Genomic DNA, 26,963 nt, shown 5'->3' on the forward strand with positions numbered 1-26,963 from the left:
CGAGCGCAGCACTCGCTCTTCCAGAGGAATTTTTTTTCAGGTTGTTTTTGCTGCCGGTGACTCACAAAGACGTTGTTTTGAGCTTGTTTTCCCTCACTTCTCCAGCAAGGAGCTGACAACCTCACTGAGCGCGACGGCTTTAACAGCTCATCTAAGTGTGTTCCGCTGCCTGCGCTCAACTGCCCGCACCACACGGACCCTCACAGCCTCACCGGCATCACTGGGCGCTCGGCAGCAAATCCCTTCCCAGCAATCACACAATGGTTTGGGTTGGAAGTGGCCATAAAACCCATCCAGTTTCAACCCCCTGCCATGGGCAGGGACACCTCCCACTGGATCAGAGGCTCCAAGCCCCATCCAACCTGGCCTTGAACACCTCCAGGGATGGAGCAGCCACCCCTGCTCTGGGCACCCTGGGCCAGGGCCTCCCCAACCTCCCAGCCAAACATTTCTCCCTAATAGCTAACAGACGAGTTACCTAATCCTAATTTGTAGCCATATGTTTTTCCCAGCAGAGAACAAACACTTCCAGACGCTAAAGCTTATGTAACAGAGAGGAGTCGGACTTGACAAACGCTCAGCCTCGAAACGGCTCACCTCCGGAAAACCACGACGGCACAGCTGGTGCTGGACATTGGCTCCCCAAATGCTCATCCCGAGGTGACAGAGGGGCTCAGCGCTCCCTGCCAGGAGCTTCCAGGGCTCTCCCAGGCGCTCAACACCGGACATGGAACAATCAGCCCTCAAGCTCAGGCGCTTTGCAATTTAGGGTGGCCGGGCTGGGATCAAAAAGGTCCTTTAGACCCGGGAAGGAGCTGATTGTATTCATGTGGCAGAAATACACTAATGAGCAAAAAGTCTGATCCCAGAAAAAGCCCCTAATGAGAGCTAAGAGCCGGCAGATTAGAGCAGCTGGCCCCTCGGGAGGCTGCCGGGCACGCCGGCGGCTCACGCTGCAGCTCTCCGCGGATCCACAGCCAGGGAGGGGAGCGGCGGTGGCACCAACAAGGTATATGGGCATCACCTCTGTCTTATCCTCACCCAAACGAGGCAGCCACCTCCAATAAATTGCCGAGCCCCAGCACGTGCCCAGAGCCACCCTCCCACGTGCTGCAAACAGACGGGCTGCCGCAACGAGCCCACCAGACACCGCGCACCCCGACCAGGCAAAGCCACCAACGCTGGAGATCAGGTGAAGGTCTCATCACGCAGCTCACAGCCCTATCGACACAGCCCGTACTCCTTTACTCAGCCAATTCCAGAGGTTTTTCAAAAGCGTGGGATTTTTTTGCTGCTATAAGCAGCTCCTCCTGGTCAGCAACAACATTCTCTTTCTGCCAAGCAAGGCTGGATGAACTAATTGGGATTAAGATCAGGCCATAAAATTCTTCTTCAATTCGACTAGACCAGCACCATGATCTAAAAGCAGTGGAGGCACGGTGAACAAGTTCTGTAAGCTATCCAGCGGCTTCCCACAGTTTAACACCGGCAATAACAAATATAATTTGAAATAAATGGGAAACAGCTTTCCCATCCACGTCGGCGCAGCAGAGAGCGCGGGGGAACACATCGCCGTGCCCGAGCGCCGCACTAAACACGATTACAGGAGATGGGCTGGGGATGGATCCCGCTAATGGGAAAGACACAGCGAGCTGCTGGAAAACGCTCGGATAAAAGTGATGAATCAGAGCTGCCGCTCATCTCCCAAGCGCTCTGGTTTAACGTCGCACACTCACGCGTGTCCAGCCCAACGGTGCCATCAGGGAACCCTCTGCTCCAGGACATCCCAGCCCTCCCGATTCACCCGCCACCGCCCCAGCCCCGCGGCGTTCCCTACCTGTGCTGTCTCCCAGCCCGCGCGGCGGGCGAGCATCCTTGCCGCCGCTGCTGCTGCTGTGGCCGGCAGCCGGCTCAGCGGTGCTGGTGCGGCCGGGGCTGCTACGGGACGCATCCCCACCGGGCACGGGAGCCAGGGTGCTGGGGGGCACGTGGGGCGGTGTGGCGGCGGCGGCGGTGGCAGCAGTGGTGGTGGTGGTGGTGGTGGCGGCGGTGGTGGTGGCGGCGGTGGTGAAGGCGCTGGGCAGCGTGCTGCTCTCCAAGGAGTCCTCCTCACCCGTGGGGCCCCAGACGATGACCTCCGGCAGCGCCGTGGGGCGCCCGTCCCGTGGGGCAAATCCGCGGCCACGCAGGTGCCGCCGGCTTCTCCGAGAGCGGGGCCGGCGTTGAGGGCGGCCGGTGGGCAGCGGGGCGGTGGGGGGCGGCCGGCGGGAGCGGGGTCTCTGCAGGAGGGGCGCGGGGGTGCAGGTCCAAGGGGGTCCAGGGCGCCTCAGCTCCTCCCCGCTCCCTGCGCCCCATAATGATCCACGGGACAGTCTATGCCGGAGCGTCGGCCGCGGCGAGAGCCTGCCCCCAGTGCCACTGGCCAGGGGCTGGCAGCTGGCAAGGTCCATGGCTAGGTGGAACATGGCTATTAAAATCCAAGCATGGCTTCCGAGCGGGCAACTTGACCTGCAGACAGACATGACCATGTTAGAAAGGTCGAGGAGCAACTCAACACTCCTTCCCAGCCCAGCTCCCAAGATTTCCCCCTGGAAAAACAGGGAAGCTGTGCCATCCCCCTCCCCATGCTCCCACAGCACCCCTAAAGCATCACGGCAGGATTTCCTGAGCCTCCTCCCACCACACACCCCAGCACCACAAGCGGAGCAGGTCAAGGACCCCCATCCAAAACCAGGACTTCTCTGCCTCCAAAGGATCCATCAACGCCATGAATCACTCAAGGATGGGTTTTACTCATCAAAATTTCCTGAGGAAGCAACCAGCTGCCAAAACTCAGCCCTTCTAGATCAATTATCTAACGCAAATCATACAATAGTTAGGGTTGGAAGGGACCTTAAGGATCATCTAGTTCCAATCCCACTGGATCAGGCTGCCCAAGGCCCATCCTGGAACCCCTCCAGGGATGGGGCAGCCACAGCCTCCCTGGGCAACCTGGACCAGGGCCTCACCACTCTCACGGTGAAGAACTTCTTCCTAACGTCCAGTCTAAATCTGCCCCTCTCCAGTTTGTACCCATAAATGGCACAAGTGTAGCACCAGCAGCGAGGGATTGGGGAGCCCGACTCCTGCTCCCCAGCTTTCCAAGCCAAGATACAAGAAAGCAAAGCAGCACTCGCCCCTCAGCGAACCGAAGCAGGGCAGTCCACGACCTCTCGCGTTCGCACGCGCAACCCATCTCCTATCCAGGCTGTCACCCACAATTTAACACCCTCTCCTGCAGAGCACGGCTCCCAGCTCCGAACGCAACCCCGTGGCATGGGGACTCGCTGAGCGCCCCACCGAGCACCTCCTTAGGGGTGCCCTCAGCTGAGCAGCCCCTCACCGAGCAGCTGGAAATCCCGCTGAACCTTGGCGGGGCCGTGATGGAAAATTTTGCTTTCATTTCACCAGATTGGGTCACACGAAAGCTCCCTTCCCTTCCCCAGCAGCGCCGCACCGTGCCCTGCGATTCCACCCTACGCAAAGCGCAGCGTTTGGCCATAAGGAAAAGCACACATTTTTCTTGTTCTCGTTTTTTTTTTTTCCCCTAGAAAAAAAAATCATTAGGCCAAAAGCCCAAAAATCTTTACTCCATTTTATTCCGCTTTTACACAAGAAAGACTTTTGTCGAACTCAGCAGGAGTTAATGAGAGCTTTCCATGGCTAAATAGCCTAATCCTCCGCAGCGCTGCGCCCCGTAAAGTCCTTGGTAGCAAGACAAAATGTGCATCTGGTTGACAGAAGCATTTGTACCCTCCCTCCATGCATGAGCAAATGAAGCTAAAGGAGCTGACCTGGATACTCAGGAACAGCCTTTTTTTTTTGCCTTTTTTTTTTTTTCCCTAATTGGGTATTTTTTCAAAGCGTAACAACATTTATTTTGGGGAAGGATAAGGCGACGCAGGGAATGAGCGCAGAAGGAGAAGAGCCAGAAACAGATAACAAAAACCAAAATAGTTCAGGCCGGGGGAGGGAGGATTTCAAAGCTCCAAAAAAAAAAAAAAGAACACCCAAACCACCCCAAACACGTTGCTGGTGGTTTTTTTTAGAGGCTGGCAGAGTGGTGGCAGCGCAGGGTGGGGGGAAGCACGAAGAGCATCCTCCGCGTGCCACGCATCGTTCCATCAGCAAAGAGGCAGGAGCTCAGAGCACCGTTCACCTTCATGACACTCATATTCACTCCAGCGGCACCAGCGGGCTCGATTTCAGCCTCTGCCTGGCTCCCTGATGTCTCCTCGCAAGCAAGGAGAGATGCCGGCACATCCCTGGCACCACGCTCACGCTGGTACCACCCCTCGCACCCAAACCTCTCCCCTGCCCTCTGCGAGCAGGCGGCGCGTGCGGTGCACGTTTACCGGCAGCCGCTGAACGAGGAGAGGGAAGATGCTGCCAACCCAAACGTGGTGCTCGCTCAATCCCAGCTGCCGTGAGGAAGCTTCGGAAAGACAAAATGCCAGCCCCTGGTCCTCGGGATGGGCAGCTCGGAGAGAAAAAAAGAGCATTTTTCCCCTCGTCCCATTTCCTCCTGCTTGCTTGTGACCTTCTCAAGCAGCAGGGATGGTAGCCCTGAGCTCGCAGGGGTTTGCTCCCGTGTGGGACCTGCCCGAGCATCGCTGCGATGCTTCCTGCAGCATCAGGACACAAGGGAAAATGCAATGTGCAACTGCTGGCTTCACACGGGCCAGAAATGCTGTGCCCGAGCCCGGGCTGGCAGCAGCGGGTGACACCCAAACACAGCATCACTTCCCAGGGCAGAGCCACTGGGGACAGGGAAGGACATGGTGGGAGATGCCCAGAGCTCATATGGAGCAGCACAAGGCAGACGGAGCCCCCAGCAGCCCCCATCCTGCTCCAGGGCCAGCATGAGCCACCCTCCTGCCTGCATCCCTTCAAGGAATGATGGCCAAGGTGGCATCACCCAGGGAATGTCCTCCCGGCCACCCCACTGGCTGGCACATTCCCAGCAGGAGGTTTTTGGGACAGGATGGGCGAGTCCGGTTACCTCGGAGGAATTTTGCGTGGCATGAAATCTTTTTGAGGGCTTTGCAACAAGAGATAAGAGCAAGTGTCCTTCAGAATAAATAGCAGCGTGTAGGAGTTGCCGTTGTCTAGGCAACGCAGCGCAATGTGCTCAGCGGCGGGGATGCGGCAGCGCGTGGCGGGGCCGGTGGCAGCCAGGGACCCCAGGCAGGACCACCCTTCCCTCCCCCTGCCACCAATCCTGCTCTCCCAGTCCCACCCAAAGCATGCAGCGAGAGAGATGCATCCCAAGGGCAGCGCAGGGAGCGGGGACGCATCCAGCCCTGCGGTCCTGGCACCTTGCATTCGCCCCTTGAAAACCCACGTTGTGCCACCAAAGCCCACTGCTCCCTGGGGAGACTCCACACCTCTGCCTCCCCAGTGCCAAAAGAGACAGCAGAGCATCCGCTCACCTCTCGCGAGCAGAAAGTCACCGCTGCTCAGAGCCCGGGAGGATGTTTGAGCTTTGCTGAGACATCAAACAGCACACACCCTCCTCCAACTACACATTCCCAGCCAGAAGGCAGGGAAGAGGAACCTTCACAGCTCTCGGGGCATGGAATAACTCACCGACTGCACTCCAAGGGAGGGTTCTGTCGTAGGGAAGGGGATAAATCAGTTGGCCAAGCAGCTAGCACCCATCTATCTTAGTCTGGGGACACGGACCCAACTCCAGCTGGGGTTACGTGGTGGGCTGGAGGGATGCACCAGGCAGGGCTGCGATTACGCTGCCTGCTGAACCCTCTGGAAACGAGATTTTTAATTATTCAGGACCTGCCCTCCACACGCAGAACTTTTTTTTCCGTTGCAAAGAGATAGGGTGAGTGTGGGCCATTTTCATGTTATTTCTTTTCCCACTTTGGGGGAAGAATGGGAGCTTTATCCCAAATACTTCCCAAATGTAAGGAAAAAATCAACCAAACTCTGAAATTGGGTTAAGAAAAGAAATGTGGGGATATCTGAGAAGATGAAATCGCTTCTTCGTCCTCCTTATCCAAAGCCTTTGCTACTGTCAACCACAACTCTGCTCCCACAGCTTTAATGGAGGGAGAGGCGGGCGCGTTCTCACACAGCAAGGGAAACTCCTACAAATATTTACCTGCACTTCACCAGGAGGATGGGAGGAGATTGCAAGGAAACCACTCTGGTAATTACAGGGATTACGCAGGTTAAGTGCTCCAGGGTTGCTTTGCTGAGCCCAACGGAGCCAGTCCTTGGTTTAAAGGTGATGGAGCTGTGGGCACTGAAGGTGCCTCAGATGGAGCCATCGCAGCATTTCAGAATTCTCTGCAGCCTGAAAAACTCTCCTTAAACCCTTTCAGATGCAGCCCTTTGCTTTGAAGAGGAGGGAAGCTGGCACTTAAGAGAGAGATTAATTTCAAGGAGGCCGGAGCTCAAGCTCCCACCTCTTCACTGGTTCAGAAGAGGCTGCTGGGGCACTTTCATGTCCAGGGCTGGCATGGTGATGTTGCCCAGATCCTCCAGCCCCACCACACCCGTGGGCAGCAGCAATATGGCTCTTCCCACCAACCCCATGTGCCTTCAGCTCCTTCGCCACCAAGAAAGTTGGGCCAACTGATCGCCTCCCACCCCAACAAAGCTTCATGTGCAGCCAGAAACATAGAAAAGAAACACAGAATGGTTTAAGTCAGAAGGGAGCTCAAAGCCCATCCAGTTCCACCCCCTGCCATGGGCAGGGACACCTCCCGCTGGATCAGGGGCTCCAAGCCCCATCCAACCTGGCCTGGAACCCCTCCAGGGATGGGGCAGCCACCACTGCTCTGGGTCACCTGGGCCAGGGCCTCACCACCCTCACAGCAAAACATTTCTCCCTAAAATCTCATCTCAATCTCTCCTTTTTCAGCTCAAAACCGTTTCCCTCGTCTCATCCCTGCATCCCCTGATGAAGTGCTCCTCTCCAGCTTTCCTGGAGCCCCGTTTAGTACTGGAAACTGCTTTAAGGTCTCCTTGGAGCCTTCTCCAGGCTGAACAACACCAACTCTCTCAGCCTGTCCTCATACAGGAGGTGCTCCAGCCCTCACATCACCTCTGTGGCCTCCTCTGCACTCGCTCCAACAGCTCCACGTCCTTCCTATTCTGAGGACTCCAGAACTGGACACAGGGTCCAGGTGGGGTCTCCCCAGAGTGGAGCAGGGAGGCAGAACCCCCTCCCTTGCCCTGCTTTGGATGCAGCCCAGGACCCGTTTGGCTTTCTGGGCTGCGATCACATGTTGCCGTCTCACGTTGAAGCCCACGAGTGTTTTGAGGAGCACGCACACGTGAGAGAAACGCTTTGCAATTAGCGTTCTTGGATCACAACAGAGCCGAAAATGCAAGATGAACTGTGCCCTGGGATTGCTTTATAACCATGGGAAGTACCCAGCTTGGTACTGAGTCCTGAGTCCCCTTCGACCGCCTCCCGGCCGAGAACCCAAACCCGCTGCCCCTTTGGCATCAGCCCATGGCTCCAGGGCTCCTGCATCACCGCTGCAACTCAAGCACGTGCACGGAGCATCAACTACACGGTGTTTCCAAACCAATACGGAGCACTGAGGGTTTCCTTAGTGCTTTTGAAACGGAGCTGCATGCGTGGGCACAGCAATATAGGATGGGAGCGGGGCAGACACCCACAGAGAAAACAACGCACGGACAAAAGAGGAGAGCACTCAGGACAAATGGAGTAAAACCCCTGTTCTGTCACCTCCCACGCACGTTATTTCACATTTCTGTCCACAGAGGCAGCCACATGAGTGCTCCCGGGGCGGAGGCGGCTGCGGGCGCATGAGGTCTGGCAGCACGATAGGAGCGAGATGCCCTGAGCCCAGGTCTGGCAGCACGCCGGTGCCGGGTCCTTGGCTCAGCGACACATCACCCTTGCGCCAGGCTACTTCTCACGCCCAGTCTGCCATGCTTCAGCGAGAACGAGAGCTTCCAGAAGGAAGCTGCCGCCTCGCTATGACGCCTGGGGTTTTAATTCATGCAGCTCTGAAGGCTGCAAAGACCGGTGCCGCTTTGGGACACTGCCACTGGCATGGAAGGGAAAGCAGCAACACCCAGCACAGCGAGGCACAAGAGGAGGTGCATGGAGCAGGAGGGAAACGCCTCCGTCCCCATCCCAGGGACCTTTGGAGGACGGCGGCGGCACCAGCGAGCCCAGATGCTGCGGGCGGGATGCGGGTTAATCCAGCGACTGCAAACCCAGGCGACCTCTGTGCCCCCAGAAATCCCCGAGTTCGTAATCTGTCCAAGCAATTAACCGCCATCAGGGCCACCGAGCGGCTCTGACAAACGGCAAAACACAAACCGTCAGCAGTTTGCAAACCATTTGCAAAGAACCCGCTTCCAAAGGCTCACTCCCGTGTGAATCCCAGCCAGGGGTGCCTATTTGCAGCCCTTTCATACCGTACTCGTTGGCTCTCCAGCACCGGCCCCTTTCTCCTCCGACTGTGGAGGCACTTCACAGGCGGCACTAAATGCAGAATAGGCTGATTTTTTAATGCAGAATTACACAAATGGAGCCATTCTTCCATTTCATGCCTCCTGTTAGGTAATCTATTGGTAGTGCACAGGGAATCAAGGTTATGTCCTTGTTGTGATGATTTACGAACTCTGAGCATTTCATACCCAACCACCGAGCGAGACAGAGACAAAAACATCCTGGCAAACGCCTGGAGTGCAAGCAGGAGCCATGGCAGGAGGGATGAGGTGATGTTTGCTTGCCCGAGGCAGGGCACGGCAGGAAAGCGGGTACCATACTCTAGGAAAAGCATCCTTGGCAGCGCGGCTGCATGTCCTACAAAGCCGTTCGGAGCGTGACACACTATAAGAGTCTTTGCAGGAACTCACTGGCTCCATACGGAGAAAGAACGAGGCCGCCGCATCCCGGTGGGTGACTTTCGCGCTGGAGCAAGGGGAAAGAGGGGAAAGTTCCGGCAGCGGTGGCAGATACTTGGCCCACAACTGCATGTCCTTGCCGGGGTGGGAACTGCAGACCCGGCGCCTGCCGCAGCCGCTCTCCTCTCCAACCCCGCTTCCGTGTGCGTGGATCCCTGCAGTGCAGCGGCTGTCCTTTGTTGTGACACTACCAGCCATCGCCATGGAAATAAGAGCATCACCACTGCACTCCAGGCCAGAACGGGACACTCACTGGGATGAAGGAAGCGGCAAATTCTTGGGGAAAGGTGGCACGGACTAATCCCAAAAAGCACGTGGCAAGTTACGCTGTGGCATCAGCAGAAGACCCCGTGGACCACCCAGCACAGCACCCACCACATCCACCCTGCTCCCCCCAGGCAGCAGAGACGCAGGACCACGGGCACGGCCAACCCAGGAACCTCTTTCCTAAGCCACATTTTGCTCCAGAATGGGTTCCTTTGCTCCAGGACCAGATCCTCTGAATCCAGACCCAACAGGAATTGGGAATAAATTATTCCCTGCGCTGTCTGCAGCCACAACTCCTTGAAAGATAATTATAAAACTGAGAAAATAGGGCTGGCCAAGCTCTTTAAAGCCAGGACTGGGAATTAAGGCACAAAAGCTGACACACAGTAGCACATGGGTAAATTAAACGTGCCACATCACTACCTGTCTATATTACAGAACTGAGCTTCAGGATTACCTGCTAATAAAAGTGATATTTAAAACAAGTCCTAAGTTCCTCTGCTCTCCCCTTTCTCCCCACAAGTAATTAAACCGATACCACTTCCCGCGGCGCCAGGGCTGGGATTTATCACGGAGGGGAATCAGCAGAGGGTGAAATAGGCTCAATCCTCACCATCGCGCTTTCACGGCCAGGCGATCAGCACCCATTTCCCCAGGAAAATGGGGCAGAAAGAGGTTGGCTGGGGCTGGGGAGCAGCGGTTCCCTCCCCAGGACAGAGGCAGTCACATTGGTCCCTGCCTGCGCTTGGGGAGTCGCATCCCGCAGAGGAGAAGAGAGCGGCCGCGGTGGAGGGGAGCCGCTCGCTCATGGCTTTTCTGCTTCTGTCTCGAGCTCACCCAGCTGCAACTAAACAATTTTAACATTTGAATAGCCGCGAGTGCGGAAGGCATAATTAATACCCAGCGGTACCGCCAATATGCTGATGCGGTAGGCGCAGACCCTGCCAAGGCTGTCAGGGAGCAGCTCTGGTGCAGCAGAGCCGCGGCCCCGGCTGCTCACGCCTTCGGTCCTGTCCTTCGCTCGAGGCAGGGAAAGGGCAAAGCCCCAAGGGCAGCAACCCAGGGCTGGAACCCATTGGCACAGGACCCCTCTGGCACATCCCATGGTCTTGTAGAGGAATGTGGGAAAGAGAAAGGAGAAAACAGAGAGAATGGGCTCAGGTGGGGTTACTGCAAAGGCAAGCACAGGTTTGCTCCGTGTGCCTGATTGCTGCCAAAGCCAAATCCATCTTTAACTCTGGGTTTCAAGTTCAGTTCCAGACGAAATCCAAAGATTTTAAAGGATGCCAACAGGACTAAGGGGCACTCAGTGCCTGCAGCCGGCCTGAGGATGACCGCGGGAGCTCAGCTAACTCAGCGAGCTGGCGAACATCTCCCAGGAATGCCAGCCTAGCTCAACTTGCTCCGGGAAGGCCCATCTGCTGTAGAGCGTTTTCCCTGATCTTGTGGGATTATTTCAGACAGGACTTGAAAAGCACCAGGAGCGGGAAGCCCAGAAGTCAGCGTGCACCTAAAGACAAATGCCTTCAGCAAATTCCTGTGCAGAACAGGTGCTCAGCGATCCACGCACCGCTGCTCCGGCAGAAGGAGCTCCATGCATAGAGTCTAGCTCTCCTAGGAAGACCCAGCAGGTCAGATCACCTGCCAGATGTCGGGAGCTGACTGCGCTCCTTATCCGTGTGCTGGAATCACGCTGCCTCCTGCCCCAGCACTTGAAAAGGAGGGATGACTTGGCCTCTGCAGCCCCGGGTACCACTAGAGCATCCTCCGCATCCAGGAGGGACGGCTTAGCCCCTGCAACCTTGGGTACCGCTAGCGCATCCTGCCTGGCTGAGGAGAAAGGCTGAGCCCCTGCAGCCCTCGGTATCGCCGGAGAATCCTCCCCGGCGGGCAGAGCATGGCTTCCCCCGCCGCCAGCGCCCCGCCAACCCAGCCGGCAAACACTGCACGCATTTAGCGTGGCAGGGCTGGACAGTGGGGCATTTCATCAAACCGTCGGAAATAACACTCGGCTTTTGTCCCGCTGGATAAAGGGGGTTTGTAAGCGCTGGCTTGCCAGCCCAAACCTGCACCTGTCGCCCACTTATTTCACTTGTGCCCCCCCCAACTCTGCACCAGCGCCGGGGACCAGGCAGCAGCCAGAGCTTCAGTTCAGACACAACTTACTGGGAAGTTTCTTTCAGACTTCCAAATCCACCGAAAATCTCGTCAAAGAGTCACGGCCTCAAGCTACATTCTTGGTGATATTTTTAAAAAAATCCCATAAACCTAAGGAAATTTGTGGTTTTCCCCCTTATTTGAGCTTCTATCTAAACCTCCTCTCATGTTCCGTCACCTCATGTGCACCACGTCTCAATCTTCACTCACTTACACCTCCTGGGAGGTCTCTGGGCTGTGGGACTTCGCTGCCTCTCCCATCACCACCACGAAGCGAGATCACCTCCCCCTTGTACCGAACACGTGTAAAACCAGTCTGCAGAAGGGAAGGGACTGTGCCGTACGTACAACAGCCCTAAACCCAGGAGCTTAAAGATCATCCCTAGTGCTGTACAGAACCAGCGAGGACAGCGGTTTGGTTTAGCAGCTCCCCAACACGGACACGGGCTCATGGACAATGGAGCGCTTCCCCAGAAGCCATGAAGGAAGGAGTTGCTCCTTTCCCTGCTTTGCTCGTGAATTTTATTCCTTTGCCACACACTCAGCCCCTGTACAATCGAGTTGTGGACAAAGCTGGGTTTCTGCAGGCTCTGACAAAACACCAAGGGTGTATGAGCGGGATGCAAAGTCCAAGCACTACGGGACGGCAGGAACGGGGCTCTCTCCCCACCGGGAGCCGAGCAGACAAACACCAGGATTGCAATAACCCCACCTGATGCCAGGCTGGAGCAAGAGCCTTAGGAGGGATTTTCCTCCTCTCTCTGAAGCCCATATCCACGAAAGCACGGTGATTTCAAGAGATAACGATCGTTTCAACCCTGCGCAAGACCATGGTACGAGCTGCTGCTTGCACCGCCCTCTAACCTCACCGCTCCACTGGTGAATAACCCAAGGGCTTATCTTATTTTCTAAATTAACGTGCTCAAGTGTGTCGTTACAATGTACAGAGGAAATGCTTTGATCAAAAAAATAAGATAAGTTGGCTCAGTGCGTGTAAAGTAGCAGCTTAATGAGCTTTGAAACGAAATCATTAAAACGGATCCATTGCAACACAGCTTCGTGGGAGCTGGGCATCGGAGTCCGCGTCCGCACCAACGGGAAATACCACACCGGGGAAAACACTCAAGGAGAAAATCATAGAATCACGGAGTCATTTGGTTGGAAAAGACTTTTGAGATCATCGAGTCCAACCATACTTGTCCACTACTGAACCCTCCCTGTGGTCCCCCCCAGGAATTCCCACCATCTCAGGTCTTAATTCCACTGGAGTAACAGGGATCTAAACCTGGCTCTTGCCTGGGGAATCCCTGGCAGCACGGGATGCACAGCCTGCCCCGAAACCACAGCGGCCGCACACGGGAATGAACACAGGGAAAGCATACAGGGTTTAAACAGATCCAGTAACTCCTACAGAAACGGAGAAGATGAGAGAAGCAAAGGCTCTAAAAGCAGACAGACAGATGGCTTTTATGGAGCAAGAAATGCAATACAAAAGAAAAACAGAAGCAGCAGAGCACTCCTTGGAAGTGTGAAACATCAATAGGAAAGCCTGGAGAAAGGAAAGGCACCAGAGCTGGGGTGCGAGGGAGGGGAGCCCAGGCAGGGCACGGCATCGCCCAGCCGAGGCTGCAGCCCCTGCGCTCCCACTCTCAAGCCAGGGGACATCCCGCAGCTGGAGAGGCTCATGGTGGGACACGCTGCACGGAGAAAAGAGAACGGCCCAAAGAGAGGGAGAAAAAGCCAAACCAAAATAGCCAGAATTAAATCTGGGGCACAGCCTCTTGATCCTTTCCTACAGAGGTTTCAATCCCCTTTTAGCACTGAACAATTTCCACGGAGGAGAGCAATTCTCCCTGCCACGGCCACCTCATCACACACACAGCGTCGGGGCAGCTCGCGGGCTCTCCCGCTCCAGCAACAGCGAGAGCAAAACGCTGCCAGATCAAGGTGAACATGAGTCACCAGAGGCTCTGAGCGCCTGGAAAACACGGCGTGCGCTGTGGGCACACACCCAACGGAGCCTAATTGCCAATGAGTCAGATACCACCCGGCTTTGCATCTCATTAACAAATCCCCTTTGCGGGAGCGATTAAACTTTTCTGAGCGTTATCTCCAGAGGAGATCGGCGGCGACGGGAGAGCTCCCGCATCCCTCGCTGCTTTTTGTGAGCCTCTACGATGTATGGCATCTCACCTGGTATCGCAGCTACCCACAAATGCCCTCAGCACGGGGTCCGCACGGCAGCAGCCTCACGCTGCACACATCCAGACCTCTGGAAGGATGAAAGGGAAGAACATGGCACCATATCCATCCCCGCTGGATGCCTGAGCAGAACATCCCCGAGGAGCTACCCGTAAGAAACGTTTCCATCCTCATCCATCAAAATTAGCAACATTTATTCTTCCTGTCACTGTGACAGGAACCCAGGACAGGGTCTGAATATTTCGCTTTGGAAGACGCTAAAGGAGTAGAGTCTTCAACGAAGCCAGGAAACAAGATCAGCAACTCATCCTCAACCATCCCAAAGAAAACTTAATAAGAAAACCAATGGAAGTAGAAAATGAGTTTAGGCTTCTCGGGAGCTCTGCACTTGCCAGCATCCGAAATGGCAGCGTTTCATTGCGTAATGCCCAGGCACTGCAGGCTCAGCCAAGCTTCAGCCTCTGCTGGGGAAGAGGCAGAGCCTGACCGTGCTTCTGGCACGAATGGTGGCCACATGGCCATGGCTCCCGGCTTCAATCACTCACATTTCGGTGGGTACTTGCGTGGATGTCCTAATCCATGTCAATTAACTGGCGCTTCGTTACTCGAGTCCTGCAGATGGAGGCGGAGGTGGTATCGCAAGCACGAGGAGCAGGGCTGGGATCACACAAGGGACTCCAGCAATTAGTGGAACGCGTCCCCGAGGAAGCTGCACGTGCGGCAGGGACGGCTCACCAAGCAGGGAGATCCCAGCGGGAAGGGAAACCCAGGCTCTGCGCTCCGACCTTGTCATGTCTTTAACCTGAATGACACGCAGTCGAGTGGCAACATCAATTAGCATCGTACGCTCTTCTCAGTGGAGCCTCAAATGCCATGTGCTGAGCAACGAGCACACCGAGCCACTAAAGCTTCACACAGATACGGAGCCAGCATTCCACAGCCACATTTCCTATTTGTAGGGCCATAAACCATGATTGGAGTGGGTATCACAAGGGGATTGTCCCAAATATCCCACAGCTGGAGCGGGCATGTCCCAAATATCCCACAGCTGGAGGAGGCATCACAAGGAGATTGTCCCAAATATCCCACAGCTGGACGAGGCATCACAAGGAGATTGTCCCAAATATCCCACAGCTGCAGAAGACATCACAAGGAGATTGTCCCAAATATCCCACAGCTGGAGGAGGCATCACAAGGAGATTGTCCCAAATATCCCACAGCTGGAGGAGGCATCACAAGGCCGATTCTCTGGAGCATCCATCCCATGGCTGGAGTGGGCATCACAAAAAGATTCTCCTGAACATCCATGGCGGGCGTGAGTATCCCAAGTCCCTTATGGATGGGAGTGTCCAATCCCTTCAAGGTTGCAGCTAAACTCCACAAGTTCTCTTTCCCGCATGGAACAGCGCAGTCTCTCGCACGGTGCCTGCTGCTCTGCCGGTGTCCTGGGGCACACGGTCAACCCCCTTGCCATGGGTCTCTGCGTCCCCACTCCCTCACATCCCCCAAGTTAGGGCACGCACACTCCAGCAAGCTCCAGTTGTTCCACCATAAGGGTCAAGACTTGCATTTCTCTTGCAGGATACACCTCACTGCTCCCAGAGTACAGTTCGTTCTTGAAGCAGCCTTTATTCAGATGGTAGAGTTTGCAGCACTCGCACCCTAGCCAGGCAGAAGAAACCTTCACCACTCCCACCTTGCAACAGCCAAGCCTCCATCCCACCAACAGCTTCACTCGGGGCTAAGAGCTGATTTGCTGCTCCTCACTGCCCGGCATCTTCAGCAGGAACCAGCGAGTTGCTTTCGTTACCCGCTCCATCCAGGGCTTCCTGCAAGATGCAGCACCAGGAACGGTTTCTGCACCGGGCAAGACCGGACAACCTGGACGCTGCTGGAGTGCACAGCAGCATCACTCACTGGGACACACCAGCAGGCACTGGCATGAGGGACACGGCGCCACTGGGATGCAACGCCGCTTCCAGAAAAGCAGAGCTGCTGAGAAAGCCCTTCAGAGCAAATTTAAACAAAAATCATCACATGCTAGAGCATACCTCCTACCTACGCATCATTTCCAAGTCACAATGAGACATTTTGCAGATCAGAGCTGAAAATGAACACTTTATGAATGACTTATTTCACAGAATCACAGAACACCAGAATGGTTTGAGTTAGAAGAGACCTTAAAGCCCATCCATCTCCAACCCTCTGCCATGGGCAGGGACACCTCCTGCTGGATCAGGGGGCTCAAAGCCCCATCTAACCCAGCCTACTTGTAATATATTTTGGGGGTTTTGAAGTCCATTTGGTTTCTCCAGGACAGCCAGCAAAGGTGGAGGGCGGCGGGAGCCTCTGCCGCTGAATGTTGGTGGGATGCCGGCCCAAAAGCAGACAGGGGTCTGGGACAGAAAACCAGCACAAGGCTCAAAGGCTTTGCTGGGGACATACGTCCTCAGGTGAGTCCTTAGTGGGTCCTTCAGCCTTCTGCCCTGGGATGCTCAGCGCTCGCTGTTCCCATCCCTGCTTATTTCCATGCAACTGCTCATCCATCTCCAGCCAAGCCAGATTTTTTTTTCCCTTTTATCACTGTTGCTTGGTACCAGAAAGGCTGAATCACTCGGCACTGATGAGAGGACACATCCTCCTGCACTCGGGGTTACGGTTGCAGGTCTCCATCCTGCACCGCACCCAGTAGCCCTGGACCCGGGGCAGGAGCTTCACTGGAGCATCACCCAGCCCTGACACCCATACCACGAGCTTCACCTTCGGCTCAGGCAATCAGAGAGAGAGACAACGTCTCGTCAGCAACGCACATCGGTCCACGCAAAGGCATCCAAAGCACTGAAAGGAGGCTTTAGTGCAGCTTCTTACTCGCAGAGCCGCCGAGGCCAGAGAAAGAAGCCGATAAACCCAGAAAGCAGCAGCAATTCAATGGCAGGCAAAACCTCATTTCACGAGGAATTCTCATAAAACCAAATTAATGTTGAAGGATGAAGGCAGGTAAACCTCCCACAGTTAAGTTCAGGCCACAGAGACTCAGTTTAAATCTCCCAGCAGTTCTGATTTAATCAATGCATTTCAAAGTGAAATTAGATGAAGTACATCTCCATCACAGGAAATTATGTAAGCTATCAAAGTATGTAGGTGCGGGTCCTGGTAAAAAGAGCCACAGGAAATATTCATATCATCTCAAATTCCGTCTTTAAGGAGGCAGGTCAGGTCCAGAGTTTTACATTATTGCAGTGAAAGAATTCTCTCTGATGAAAGCCAGGTACCCACGGGAAGAAGGGCCCAAGCGACAGCGGCAAAAGCATCCCCAGAAGAGCTGTGGTGGCCACCAGGCCACTGGGCTTGGCTGGGGAGCCCCCTCCCAGCGGTACCACCCAGCGTGGGAAGAAAGGATGGATGTAAGGACAGACAGATGGAAGGAAACCCCTTTATTTTCATCAAGGGGGTGAAAACGCCAACAAAGCTGCTCCATCCTCCCCACTGATCCCACTGAACACAACTGGCTTCTGGGAGTTGTCCCACTAGAAGAGTTTCGGTCTCAAACCCAAACTCCGTTACTGCTGTAACTCACTTTGTCATCACCAGCCCTTAACAAGAATAACAGGTACTGCAACCTGGGGCGAAGCAGCTCCCGCTCCTCCGGTTCCGCATATTGATTCCCATAATCTTTCCTCCCAGCCCTTCTCCTATTAGCTATATTTAAAGGCTTAAGCATGCATATATTTCCATAATGAACCTCAGACCTGTCGGATGTCATATGGATTATTCACACCCTACAGAGCCGCGTGAGGCTGCTCTCGGAGCTCACCGCTGCCCTGTATGCACACACACAGGTACAAATGTAAATAAGCGACACCTCGCCGCACAGGAAAGGCAGGAACAAGGCTATCGGACCACCTGGAGAGCTGGTCTCCACCCCACCACTATTCCCATTTACAGGCTGGGCTTTGAAGGGGAATCAGCAACTCCTTATTCCCAGCAGACGATGGTTACGTAAAGAAAACCCAGGCTGCTGCGCTCCGACACCCGGAGCTGCATCCCATGCCCCGCGTGCCGAAGACGATGCGGGGCAGCTGGCAACACCAGGCAACCCCTGGAGCATCCCAGGCAAGCTCCGCCACCACCGCAGCCCCCACCCATCACCCCACAACAGCAACAGCTCCAAGCGTTATTCCGACAATTATTGATGCTGCGGGGAAGAGGCTGCTAAAGACCAGCACCGCTCCCTGCCTCATCGGCGAAATTGCTGCCCGTTAGGAGGTATGAACCGCTCCATCAAAGTGCAGTTTATTCAAGCATTATTGTAGCTGTTAAGTATCATCGCCGTGACACCAGATGGATTTCGGCGGCAATCAATTCACCTGGGAGCAGCCAGCTCAGCCCCTGCGTGGATGCGGGATGAGTAAGGACTCCTCAGTGGAGGCCATTAACTCCCACCGCTCGCTGCTCTCATTACTTCCCAGACTGCAAGGCTTGCATCTTTGACGAGCGGCTGAATCTACATCTGACAGCGTGAACTTGATGAGCGAAATCCATGGAAGATGTTTGCTTTGGCAGGGACTGCAAGGCCCATAAAGTTTCCTCGGCGCCAACGCGCAGGGATGTATGCTTTTAATGAGTTGTTTTATACAATCGAGAAGAAATCGCAAACAAGTGGGGTTTTTTTTTTACTCATACTGCAAATCACGCCGGCGCTAAAACGCTGTAAAAACCGTGGCATACGGTTTAAAATGTTCTATTTGTGGCTATGGAAGGGAAGTTCTCAGCCAGAGCCAGGCAGACGGCACGCTGCCGGCGTACAGTCACGGGCGCAGGCGCACGCACACGTATGTGGGTGCACACCGAGGAGGCGGCATTGTAGCTGCCGTCCCCCCCAAATCCCTTTTACCCTACGGCACCCACACCGCTGCGCCCTTCACGGCGCAGATCTGGAGCATCCCCGCGACCTCGCAAGGGGCTCCGAGAGGCCACGCTCAGAACTGGGGGAGCAGCGAGCTCCCCTTCACGAAAGCCAAGGCAGAATAATTCGAAGCAATGCAGGTTTGCAGGTCTTGCCCTCCTCGGCTTCAGAGCAAAGCTCGTCTGCGAGGTCACGAAGCTGCTGCCACCCCGGGCGAAAGGAATCCGAGTTGAAAGGAGCAATAAGGTACCATCTCCCCGCACCAGGCAGCAGCTCCAGGCAGCGACTGCGCGGGGTGAAGCAGGCGCTGGAAAGGTCTATTGCTTCTCTTGGAGCTATTTTTCTAGCAGCCTTCAAGAAAATGAGGGGAAATGACATGGGAAATGTCAGAAATAAAGCCAGAAGCAATCAGAGTTAGAGAGAAGCGAGAGCAGCAGGCAAGGTTAGCAGTAAAGTTCTCTCTTATTAAAAATAAACCAGGGAGGGACTGGAAGCTGACGAGGGAGCAGAGAGGACAGCTCGGCGCTGAGGATCCAGGAGACACAGCAAAGAAATTTGCAAGGCGAACTGAGGCGAGAAGCGACCGAAAGGCTCCTGTTTTCATTGCTAAACTCTTCTCAAAAATAAAAAAGCAGAGGGCGTCCTCCGTTTCTAAGATTACTGTAGTCTCCTGCTGCCTCCAACCTTGGGAAACAGCCCTTCAGCTCCACCGGGCTTCTCATCCGCCACGGAATAGATCCAAACACCAGGCACCCTGAAAAACACACCTCGGGTGTTTTCCCTAGGAGTAATCACTAAGGCTCCCGGGAGATGCTGTCCTTCCCTCTGCGCAGCAGCGCATCCTCGGCAGCCGGACGGGCGTCGCGGGCAGCAGCGTGAAGGCGCTCGCATCAGGGTGCCAGGGCTGGGGGCAGCGGATGAGGCTGGGGGACATCAGCACCTCACTTGCTACGTGCACTCGGAATCCCTCGCACGGCACAACGCGAGTGTAAAACAGACCAAACCTCCGTTCAAGTTTCACCCTCCAGGACTCCTTCCAAAGCTCAGGCAGAGGGACAAAGCCTCCAGCAACTCCAAAGGGCGATGGACAAAGGCCTCTTGCATGGCTTGCATCCTGCCCACAGCTCCCATGGCGTTTGGGGGTCCTGCCTGCTGCACCCCCAAAGCGATGGTCGCGCTCTGCGCGGAGCAGAGGGGGCTCACAGCCCCCCTCAGTTGCTCTGCGGGGTTTGGCAGTGGGGTTGCATCCATCCACTCGCCCCGCAGCCGCCCAGGGAGCAGCCACAGGGCTCGGTGCGAGCTGGGGGCGTGAGACCACCCACTCGAGACCCCCCTGACCGCAGCAGACTTCTCCGCTCAGCCCGAGAACGCAAAGATGCGCCCAAACCACGCTGTGCTTGGGGCAAGCGGCAGGGTTTGACCCCTGCCCCACGCCAACCACTCGCCAGCCCCAAACCAGGACTTTCCAAACACCAAGCCGGGTTGGAGGGCAGAAGAACGGCTCACGCATGGCACAGCAGTGTAGTTTTGCTTCTGGTCTCGCTCGCTTCACACGCTGCTGCTTTAAATGCATTCCAGCCAGATAGGAACAAAAGATGGAAAATGGGATATTCCCCGTGGCTTTCGGGGCCGGCGGGCAGAGGGTGGGGAAGTGGGGCTCTCCGCACACAGAGCCATAGAAATAACAAGATTCGGGCTCCGATGACTTCGCAGCGGTAATGAAAACGCGTTACATAACACTTTGCCTCCCTCTCCTCTGCTTTACCATCCTGGATTAAGCTTCCAAACCACATCCATCCATCCATCCATCCATCCGCCTGCCCGCTGCCCCCGGTCCCGGATCCCCCCCCACCATCACCCCGGGGCGGCGAGGGGGGGACCCTTCCCGGCGATGTGAGGGAAACACCGGACGAGAGGAGCAGTCCCGGGGAGAGGGGGGAGCAGCTCCGGGCTCATCTCCTCGGGAAGGGATGGAGGCACCGGGCAAGGGGGGAGCAGCTCCGGGCTCATCTCCCCGGGAAGGGATGGAGACACCGGTCCTATCTCCCCGGGCAGGGATGGAGGAACCGGGCAAGGGGGGAGCAGCTCCGGGCTCATCTCCCCAGGGAGGGATGGAGGAACCGGGCGAGGGGGGAGCAGCCCCGGTCTCATCTCCCCGGGAAGGGATGGAGGAACCGGGCAAGGGGGGAGCAGCCCCGGTCTCAATTCCCTCGTAGGGACGGAGGAACCGGGCAAGGGGGGAGCAGCTCCGGTCGCATCTCCCTTGTAGGGATGGAGGCACCGGGCGAGGGGGGAGCATCCCCGGTCTCATCTCCCCAGGGAGGGATGGAGGAACCGTGCGAGGGGGCAGCAGCTCCGGTCTCATCTCCCCAGGGAGGGATGGAGGCACCGGGCGAGGGGGGAGCAGCCCCGGTCGCATCTCCCCGGGCAGGGACGGAGGCAGCGCGGAGCACAGACCGGCATCACGTCCCCATCCCGCTCCCATAACTTCCTCCCCCCGCTCCCCGGGCCCTACCTGCTTCCCGGGAGCCGTCGCATCCACATCGTCACGAATCCCGGCCCGCCCGTCCCGGCGCGGCGCGGGGCTCAGCGCCTCAGCTCTCCATGCCGGCGCTGCCCCTCGGGGCGGGCATGCCCGGAGCTCGGCACGGCGGGGGCCGCAAGCCCCATGCGCCGGGAGGGGATGGGATGCGGGGGGGGAACACGCGGCCGGAGCGGGGCGGCTGCGCTGCGCTCGGGCTGCGCTCGGCTGGGGCGCGCTCCGCGGCTCCGCGCGCACCCGCGGGGCGGGGGCGGAAAGGGGAAGGGGGGCGCGCAGCTCCGAGAAGTTGCGAGGGGAGGAGGCGGGGGCGGAGCGCGGCCCCGGGCGGGGGGCGGCTCCTCCGCGGGGATGGGGAGGTGCGGAGCCCCCCAGCTCCGCGCTGGGGATGGAGCGCGGCCCCTCCGCTCCGCGCTGGGGTAGGGGGTGGGGAGGTGCGGAGCCCCCCAGCTCCGCGCTGGGGTGGGGGACGGGGATGGGGAGGTGCGGAACGCCCTCGCTCCGCGCTGAGGATGGGGATGGAGCGCGGCCCCTCCTCTGCGCGCAGGGGATGGGGATAGAGCGGAGCGTGGCTCCTCCGCGGGGATGAGGAGGTGCGGAGCCCCCCCAGTTCCGCGCTGGGGTAGCGGATGGGGATGGAGCGGAGCGCGGTTCTTCCGCGGGGATGGGGAGGTGCGGGGCCCCTCAGTTCCACGCTGGAGTAGCGGATGGGGATGGAGCGGAGCGCGGCTCCTCCGCGGAGATGGAGAGGTGCGGAGCCCCCTAGTTCCGCGCTGGGGTAGGGGATGGGCATGGGGAGGTGCGGAGCCCCCTCAGTTCCGCGCTGGGGTAGCGGATAGGCATAGGGAGGTGCGGAGCCCCCCCGCTCCGCCCTGGGGTAGGGGATGGGGATGGAGAGGTGCGGAGCCCCTCCGCTCCGCGCTGGGGATGGAAGGGAGCGCGGCTCCGCTTGTCTCCGCGCAGGGGATGGGGATAAGCGCGGTTCCTCCGCTCCGCACGAGGCTGGACCAGGGGATGTGCGGGACCCCCAGCTCCGCGCTGGGGTAGGGGATGGAGCTGAGAGCGGCTTCTCCGCTCCGCTTTACTCCGCGCAGGGGATGGGGATGAGCGTGGCTCCTCCGCTCCGCGCAGGGGTGGGAGCAAGAGATGGGGGTGTGCGGGGCGCCCTTGCTCCGCGCTGGGGATGGAGCCGAGCACGGCTCCTTTACTCCGCGCAGGGGATGGGGATGAGCGCTCCTCCTCCGCTCCGCTTTACTCCGCGCAGGGGATGGGGATGTGCGGGTCCCCCCTGCTCCGCGCTGGGGTAGGGGATGGAGCGGAGCACGGCTCCTCGGGAGCTCCCGGACACTGTCCCGCCGGGAAACGGGCTCTTTCGCTGCCCAGGACATCACCTTTAACCGGCAACTCCCCCCCTGAATCCCGGGAATCGCAGCTCGCCGGCGGCTCCCGAGCTGCCCGCACCGCTCCAGCCTCAACGCCTGCCGAGCTCGGGACCGAGGGGTCCCCGCGCCGAAGGTGGCTCCTAAAGATCCTCGGGAATAGGATGCATCTCTACTCTGTGCTTGGAAAAGGCACGCCACGCACGCACCCCGCACCCCTCTGCTGCCAGCGCCCCGAATCTCGGTGCGGGAGCCCCGGTCTGGGGTGTGGATGCTGTGGGAGCTCCGTCCCGAGGTGCGGAAGCCCCATCCCGGGGTGTAAGAGCCCCAAACAGGGGTACAGGAGCCCCAACTCCGGGTGCAGGAGCTGTTAGAGCCATGTCCTGGGGTACAGGAGCCCCAACTCAGGGTGCAGGAGCTGCTGGAGCCCTGTCCTGGGGTACAGGAGCCCCAAATCGGGATGCAGGAGCTGCTGGAGCTCTGTTTTAGGGGTACAGGAGCCCCATCTCGGGGTGTAGAAGCTGCCAGAGCCCCATCCCAGGGTGTGGAAGCCCCTCACCCAGGGTGAAGGAGCCCCCATCCCAGGATATGGGAGGTGTGGGAGCCCTGGTCCCAAGGTATAGAAACTCTGGTCTTGAGGTGTGGGAACTGCAGGAGCCTCGTCCCCACTGCCCAGAGAGTGCCCGTCCCACTGGCATCTTGCTCTCCACCCCAAAAAAAAAACCAAACAGGTTTCCACTCCTGATCCCTCACATCTCTTCCGCAGGGAAAATGCCGAGCAAGTGAGTGTGTTGATCTTCTGCTGGCAAGTGGCATCTCCCAAACAGCCGCCTCCTTCTCAGGCTCCTGAATCAGAGAGATTTGCAGCAGCTGCTGCTGCCACCAAATTTCCTTCAGCTGAAAAGTTCCTACCTTTTTTTTTTTCCCTCTGTGCTCGTTTAAAGACAACAGAGCACGAAGAGGACAAGGGAATGTGTTGGGAAAGGCTTTGGTTATTTTAGGAGGTGTTTCATCAGAGCCTGATAGGTTTTCTCTCCTCCCAGGGGTGCTGCCAGTAAGAAGCTAAATTATTCCTACAGTTGCATTGAATAGAAGCGTCTCTCTTGAAAAAGGCGAGCTCCTCTGGATGGTTGCAGTTCAGTTGCTGTAATAAAAGAAGTTTTTGTATGAATTTAGGGGCAGGTTCTTCGAAGCTGCTCCTGGCAACGCGCGAGGAAGAGGGCGGCAGCCTGCAGAGTCAGAACTGCCTGGGCGATGCCCTCGCTGGAACAAACCTCTGCCCAAGGCCAGAGAGCAATGGTCTTTCTAGCAGCCATGGTTTGCTTCTCAACGGTCACACCACAAAGCACAGCTTAAGCAGAAACGAGTCTCTCTGCTGCTTTTCTGAGACATTGGGTTCATTTTCTGCCTCCACGTGTTGGAAAAACGTTAATTTAGCTGAAGAATTAGGGCCCAATTAAAATAAGATTAGAATTATAGGTTATGTATATTGTACTTAGCGTTTGATAGATATTGTGTTTAGCATTTAATTTTGTTGATCTTTATAGTTAAGTTTGTGCGGACTTTGTGTCTGTCTCTGCAGACAGTGATGGTTTTCTCACAAACCACATATTATCTTCACAAGTATGATATTAGGGAGTGCTTAGAAAGAAAGTACTGACAACCTTATCCGAGCGGAGCCTACGCTTTCACTAACAACCTTATCTGAGCACAGCCTACAATGGTGAAGGCCAGAAGCATACCAAGGGCAGTCAAGTGAAGATAAAGAGATGCTGGTGTCCACACAAACGATGAGACAATCCTCAAATACATACGTATGAAGAAATGATGTAATCTGTTGAATATACATTAGATTGCGAAACACTTAAGGGTTAAATTGCGGACGCGCAGGGATGGTCTTGGAACCTGATTTGGGTTTGGATACCCCTGGTTCCCAGGACCTCGAAATAAAGCACCACATATAACCTACCTGGAATGGTTATGTGTTTGCCTCTACGCTAACACACTGCAAACTTCTTCCAGCAGCAGAAGGAGCCTCCTCTGAGGCAGCCCCACGAAAGGTCACCAAAGGTCCCTGTGATGCCTCTCAAGTCCTTGCTCCTCACATGCACTCGCTGGGGATCAGCCCCAGCTAGAAATGCTGCAGTTCAGCATCCAAACCCCCAGTTATTTGGTGTTGGACTCCTGGTTGGTAGGAACCTATTTGAGGAAAGGTGAAATCTCCAAGGCTGGCAAGAAGAAGAGCTTATCCCATGAGCTTTCAGCTGCGGGGAGACAGGCAGAGGTCTCCAAACCCAAGCAGAAGCAGAGCCCTAAATAATAGCCAGGATTGCAGGGTAGGTGACAGTCCCCTCTCCTTTCCCCCACCATAAGGCCACTTGCAAACAGGACACAGCTCTGCCCAGCCAGGCTCCTCTCCTCTGAAGGGAGGGAGCCCAGGGGTGTTTGTTAAATGCAAAACCTGATTTTGCATGATGTTCGCAGCTGCAAATTGCAACGGCTTCAGCAAAACCGGCTATCAAAGCAAAGCACTCACCTGGGCGAAGTCTTCCTGGAGGCTGCACGAGTAGCAAGTTGGAAGGGAAAGCTTGGCTCCACCGCAAGCCCAGGGACATCATCAGCCATTAAACCCAGTTAACGAACATGAAAGATCTTTAGAGAGAAGAAAGGACAAGTATGCAATTGTCAGCCTCCTAAGAGCCTGTTCCGGAGCCTGAAAGACATTGGAATGCAGTTAAGTAGAAGACAATCAATTAAGGCTTAAATAAACCCAAACGAGCAAACATTAGTGAGAGCTATCTTGTATCTGAAACAAATCCTCTTTAATCACCACTTAAAAAAAATATCATCTCCCTATTTGTGCCAAATACAGTGCTAGTGGGGGGACCAGGACAGCATCCAGGGAGCTCAGGGGCCTGGCAGCACAGCTTGGAGGGCTGGAAGTCAACAGGAAACTGTGCCTGTATTTATTTGTCTCTAAATACATTTCATTTCTGCGCAGGCATTGGTGAGGCAAGAGAATCTCAGTGCTGAAGGGTCCCGTTGCCCTTGCCACCAGCTTTCCTCTGGCCCTGAGCCTCTTCTACCACTTCTGGACTCTGCCCTGTGCTGAAACATCACCGGCCAGGAGCTCCCAGAGTATTTTTGAACCATTAAAAAAAAGGAGATATCAAAGGGAAGTTGAGGCTTTCAACAGCGTCAGAGCCAGCGCGCGCACAAAGCTTCTCTATATAGGCCATAGCTTTGGGTTCAAGGCTGGTTTGAGATGCTCGGAGCGTAAACCTCATGGGGAGGGAGGTCCTTGGCCAAAGTCTGGGTGTCTGAGCAGTGTCCTTGCTGCCCTCCGGGGAGCCCTTCCTGCTGCCTGCCAACCACCAGGCCGGGCGGCACGAGAGGCACTGGCTTCTTCGCTTTCTTAAAATAACCAGGGCTGTGTTTTTAGTGGCATTTTAAAAGACGGATTGGTGGCAGGCGGTAATCTTGGCCCCTTTTTGTCTGGCTCATTTTCTCGGGCTGCCGGGCGATGGAGCAGCCCGCTGCGGGGAGCGGGAACCGTGAATTATCCCTCCGTTTAAGTAGGAGGGAAGGAAGTCATTAGTGAATTCATTTGTCTAACTTGTTCTTCTCAAAGTCATCTCTCCCAGAGAGTAGAGTTCCTGACGCTAGCGCAGAGCTGCAAGATTGGAGCCGGCTGCCATGCTATGGGTGGAGATGCTTCCAGACCCATATCCTAGAGGGAAAGAGGGGGTTTCACCATGATCCAAACTGCACTTCATAGGTTTCCCATAGCAGCACCCGTGTCATCACCCACCAACCGTGAGCTTCAAGAGGTCCCCATGGGTTCTGCCAGCGGCGGTAGGGAGACGTCGCCAACTGCGCCGCACTTCACCCATGATGTTCTTGAGGCAAAATCCGTTAATTTGCCTCCGAGTGGGAAGAGAGGCGCTGTCCCGGCTGCACTCGCCAAGCAGGAGTGAAAATTGTCTCTTCAATAGAAATAGGTTGTGATTACCCATTTGCCTTTCATATGGAAAAAAGCGGGAGTGTTACTGAGAGCTTGGGAAGAAAAGAGGAGTATAATGCGATTTCTACCTCCTGCGTTGGTTTTTCAGAGCAGCGCTGGCGGGGAACAGGATTCTAGCAGGCACCTCACGGGTTTTGTACTCTGTGCAGCTCTTGGGGGATTCAGACTTGTATTCACTTAAGAAAGAAGCCCCCCAGGTCTCAAACTCCTCTAATGGTTTTGATGGGACCGGATAGCGAGGCGCAGCTCCGGCACACCAGACCCCAGGGAGCAAAGAGTCTCCAGGCAGGGGAGCTGTGAGAAAGGGCTAAGGAGATGTGGAAAAGCTGGAAAGAATTTAGTAAGGCACATCAGCCTTCTGCCCATCCTCCAAGCCTGACAGAGGCTCCTCAAGCCCCCAAAGCCTTGCAGAACCCCCTCTGCAGCACAGACTGCCTGCCAGGCGATGTTACCCAGCCACAGCTCACTTTTGCAAGGAAACGAGCTATGTAGCCTCTTCTGTCCCCAAAGTCCTTCCCCAAGGAGAGGAGACAGAGC

The 26,963-nt window shown here is 56.3% G+C and overlaps 1 protein-coding gene across 1 annotated transcript in view; it reads right to left on the reverse strand.

Moving 5' to 3' along the window:
* The window catches only part of AJAP1 (adherens junctions associated protein 1), a 47,555-nt gene extending 26,271 nt beyond the window's left edge, over positions 1-21,284 (reverse strand). Inside the window, exons 1-2 of the mRNA XM_054085983.1 lie at positions 21,000-21,284; positions 1,838-2,508 (exon numbers count right to left, since the gene is read on the reverse strand). Of these exons, the coding sequence (XP_053941958.1) occupies positions 1,838-2,508; positions 21,000-21,028 (700 nt within the window). The 5' untranslated portion in view covers positions 21,029-21,284. The remainder of the gene's footprint in view (positions 1-1,837; positions 2,509-20,999) is intronic.
* Between the last annotated feature and the right edge of the window lie 5,679 nt (positions 21,285-26,963).

The sequence above is a fragment of the Cuculus canorus genome, chromosome 21 (assembly GCF_017976375.1).
Source record: "Cuculus canorus isolate bCucCan1 chromosome 21, bCucCan1.pri, whole genome shotgun sequence".
NCBI lineage: Eukaryota > Metazoa > Chordata > Aves > Cuculiformes > Cuculidae > Cuculus > Cuculus canorus.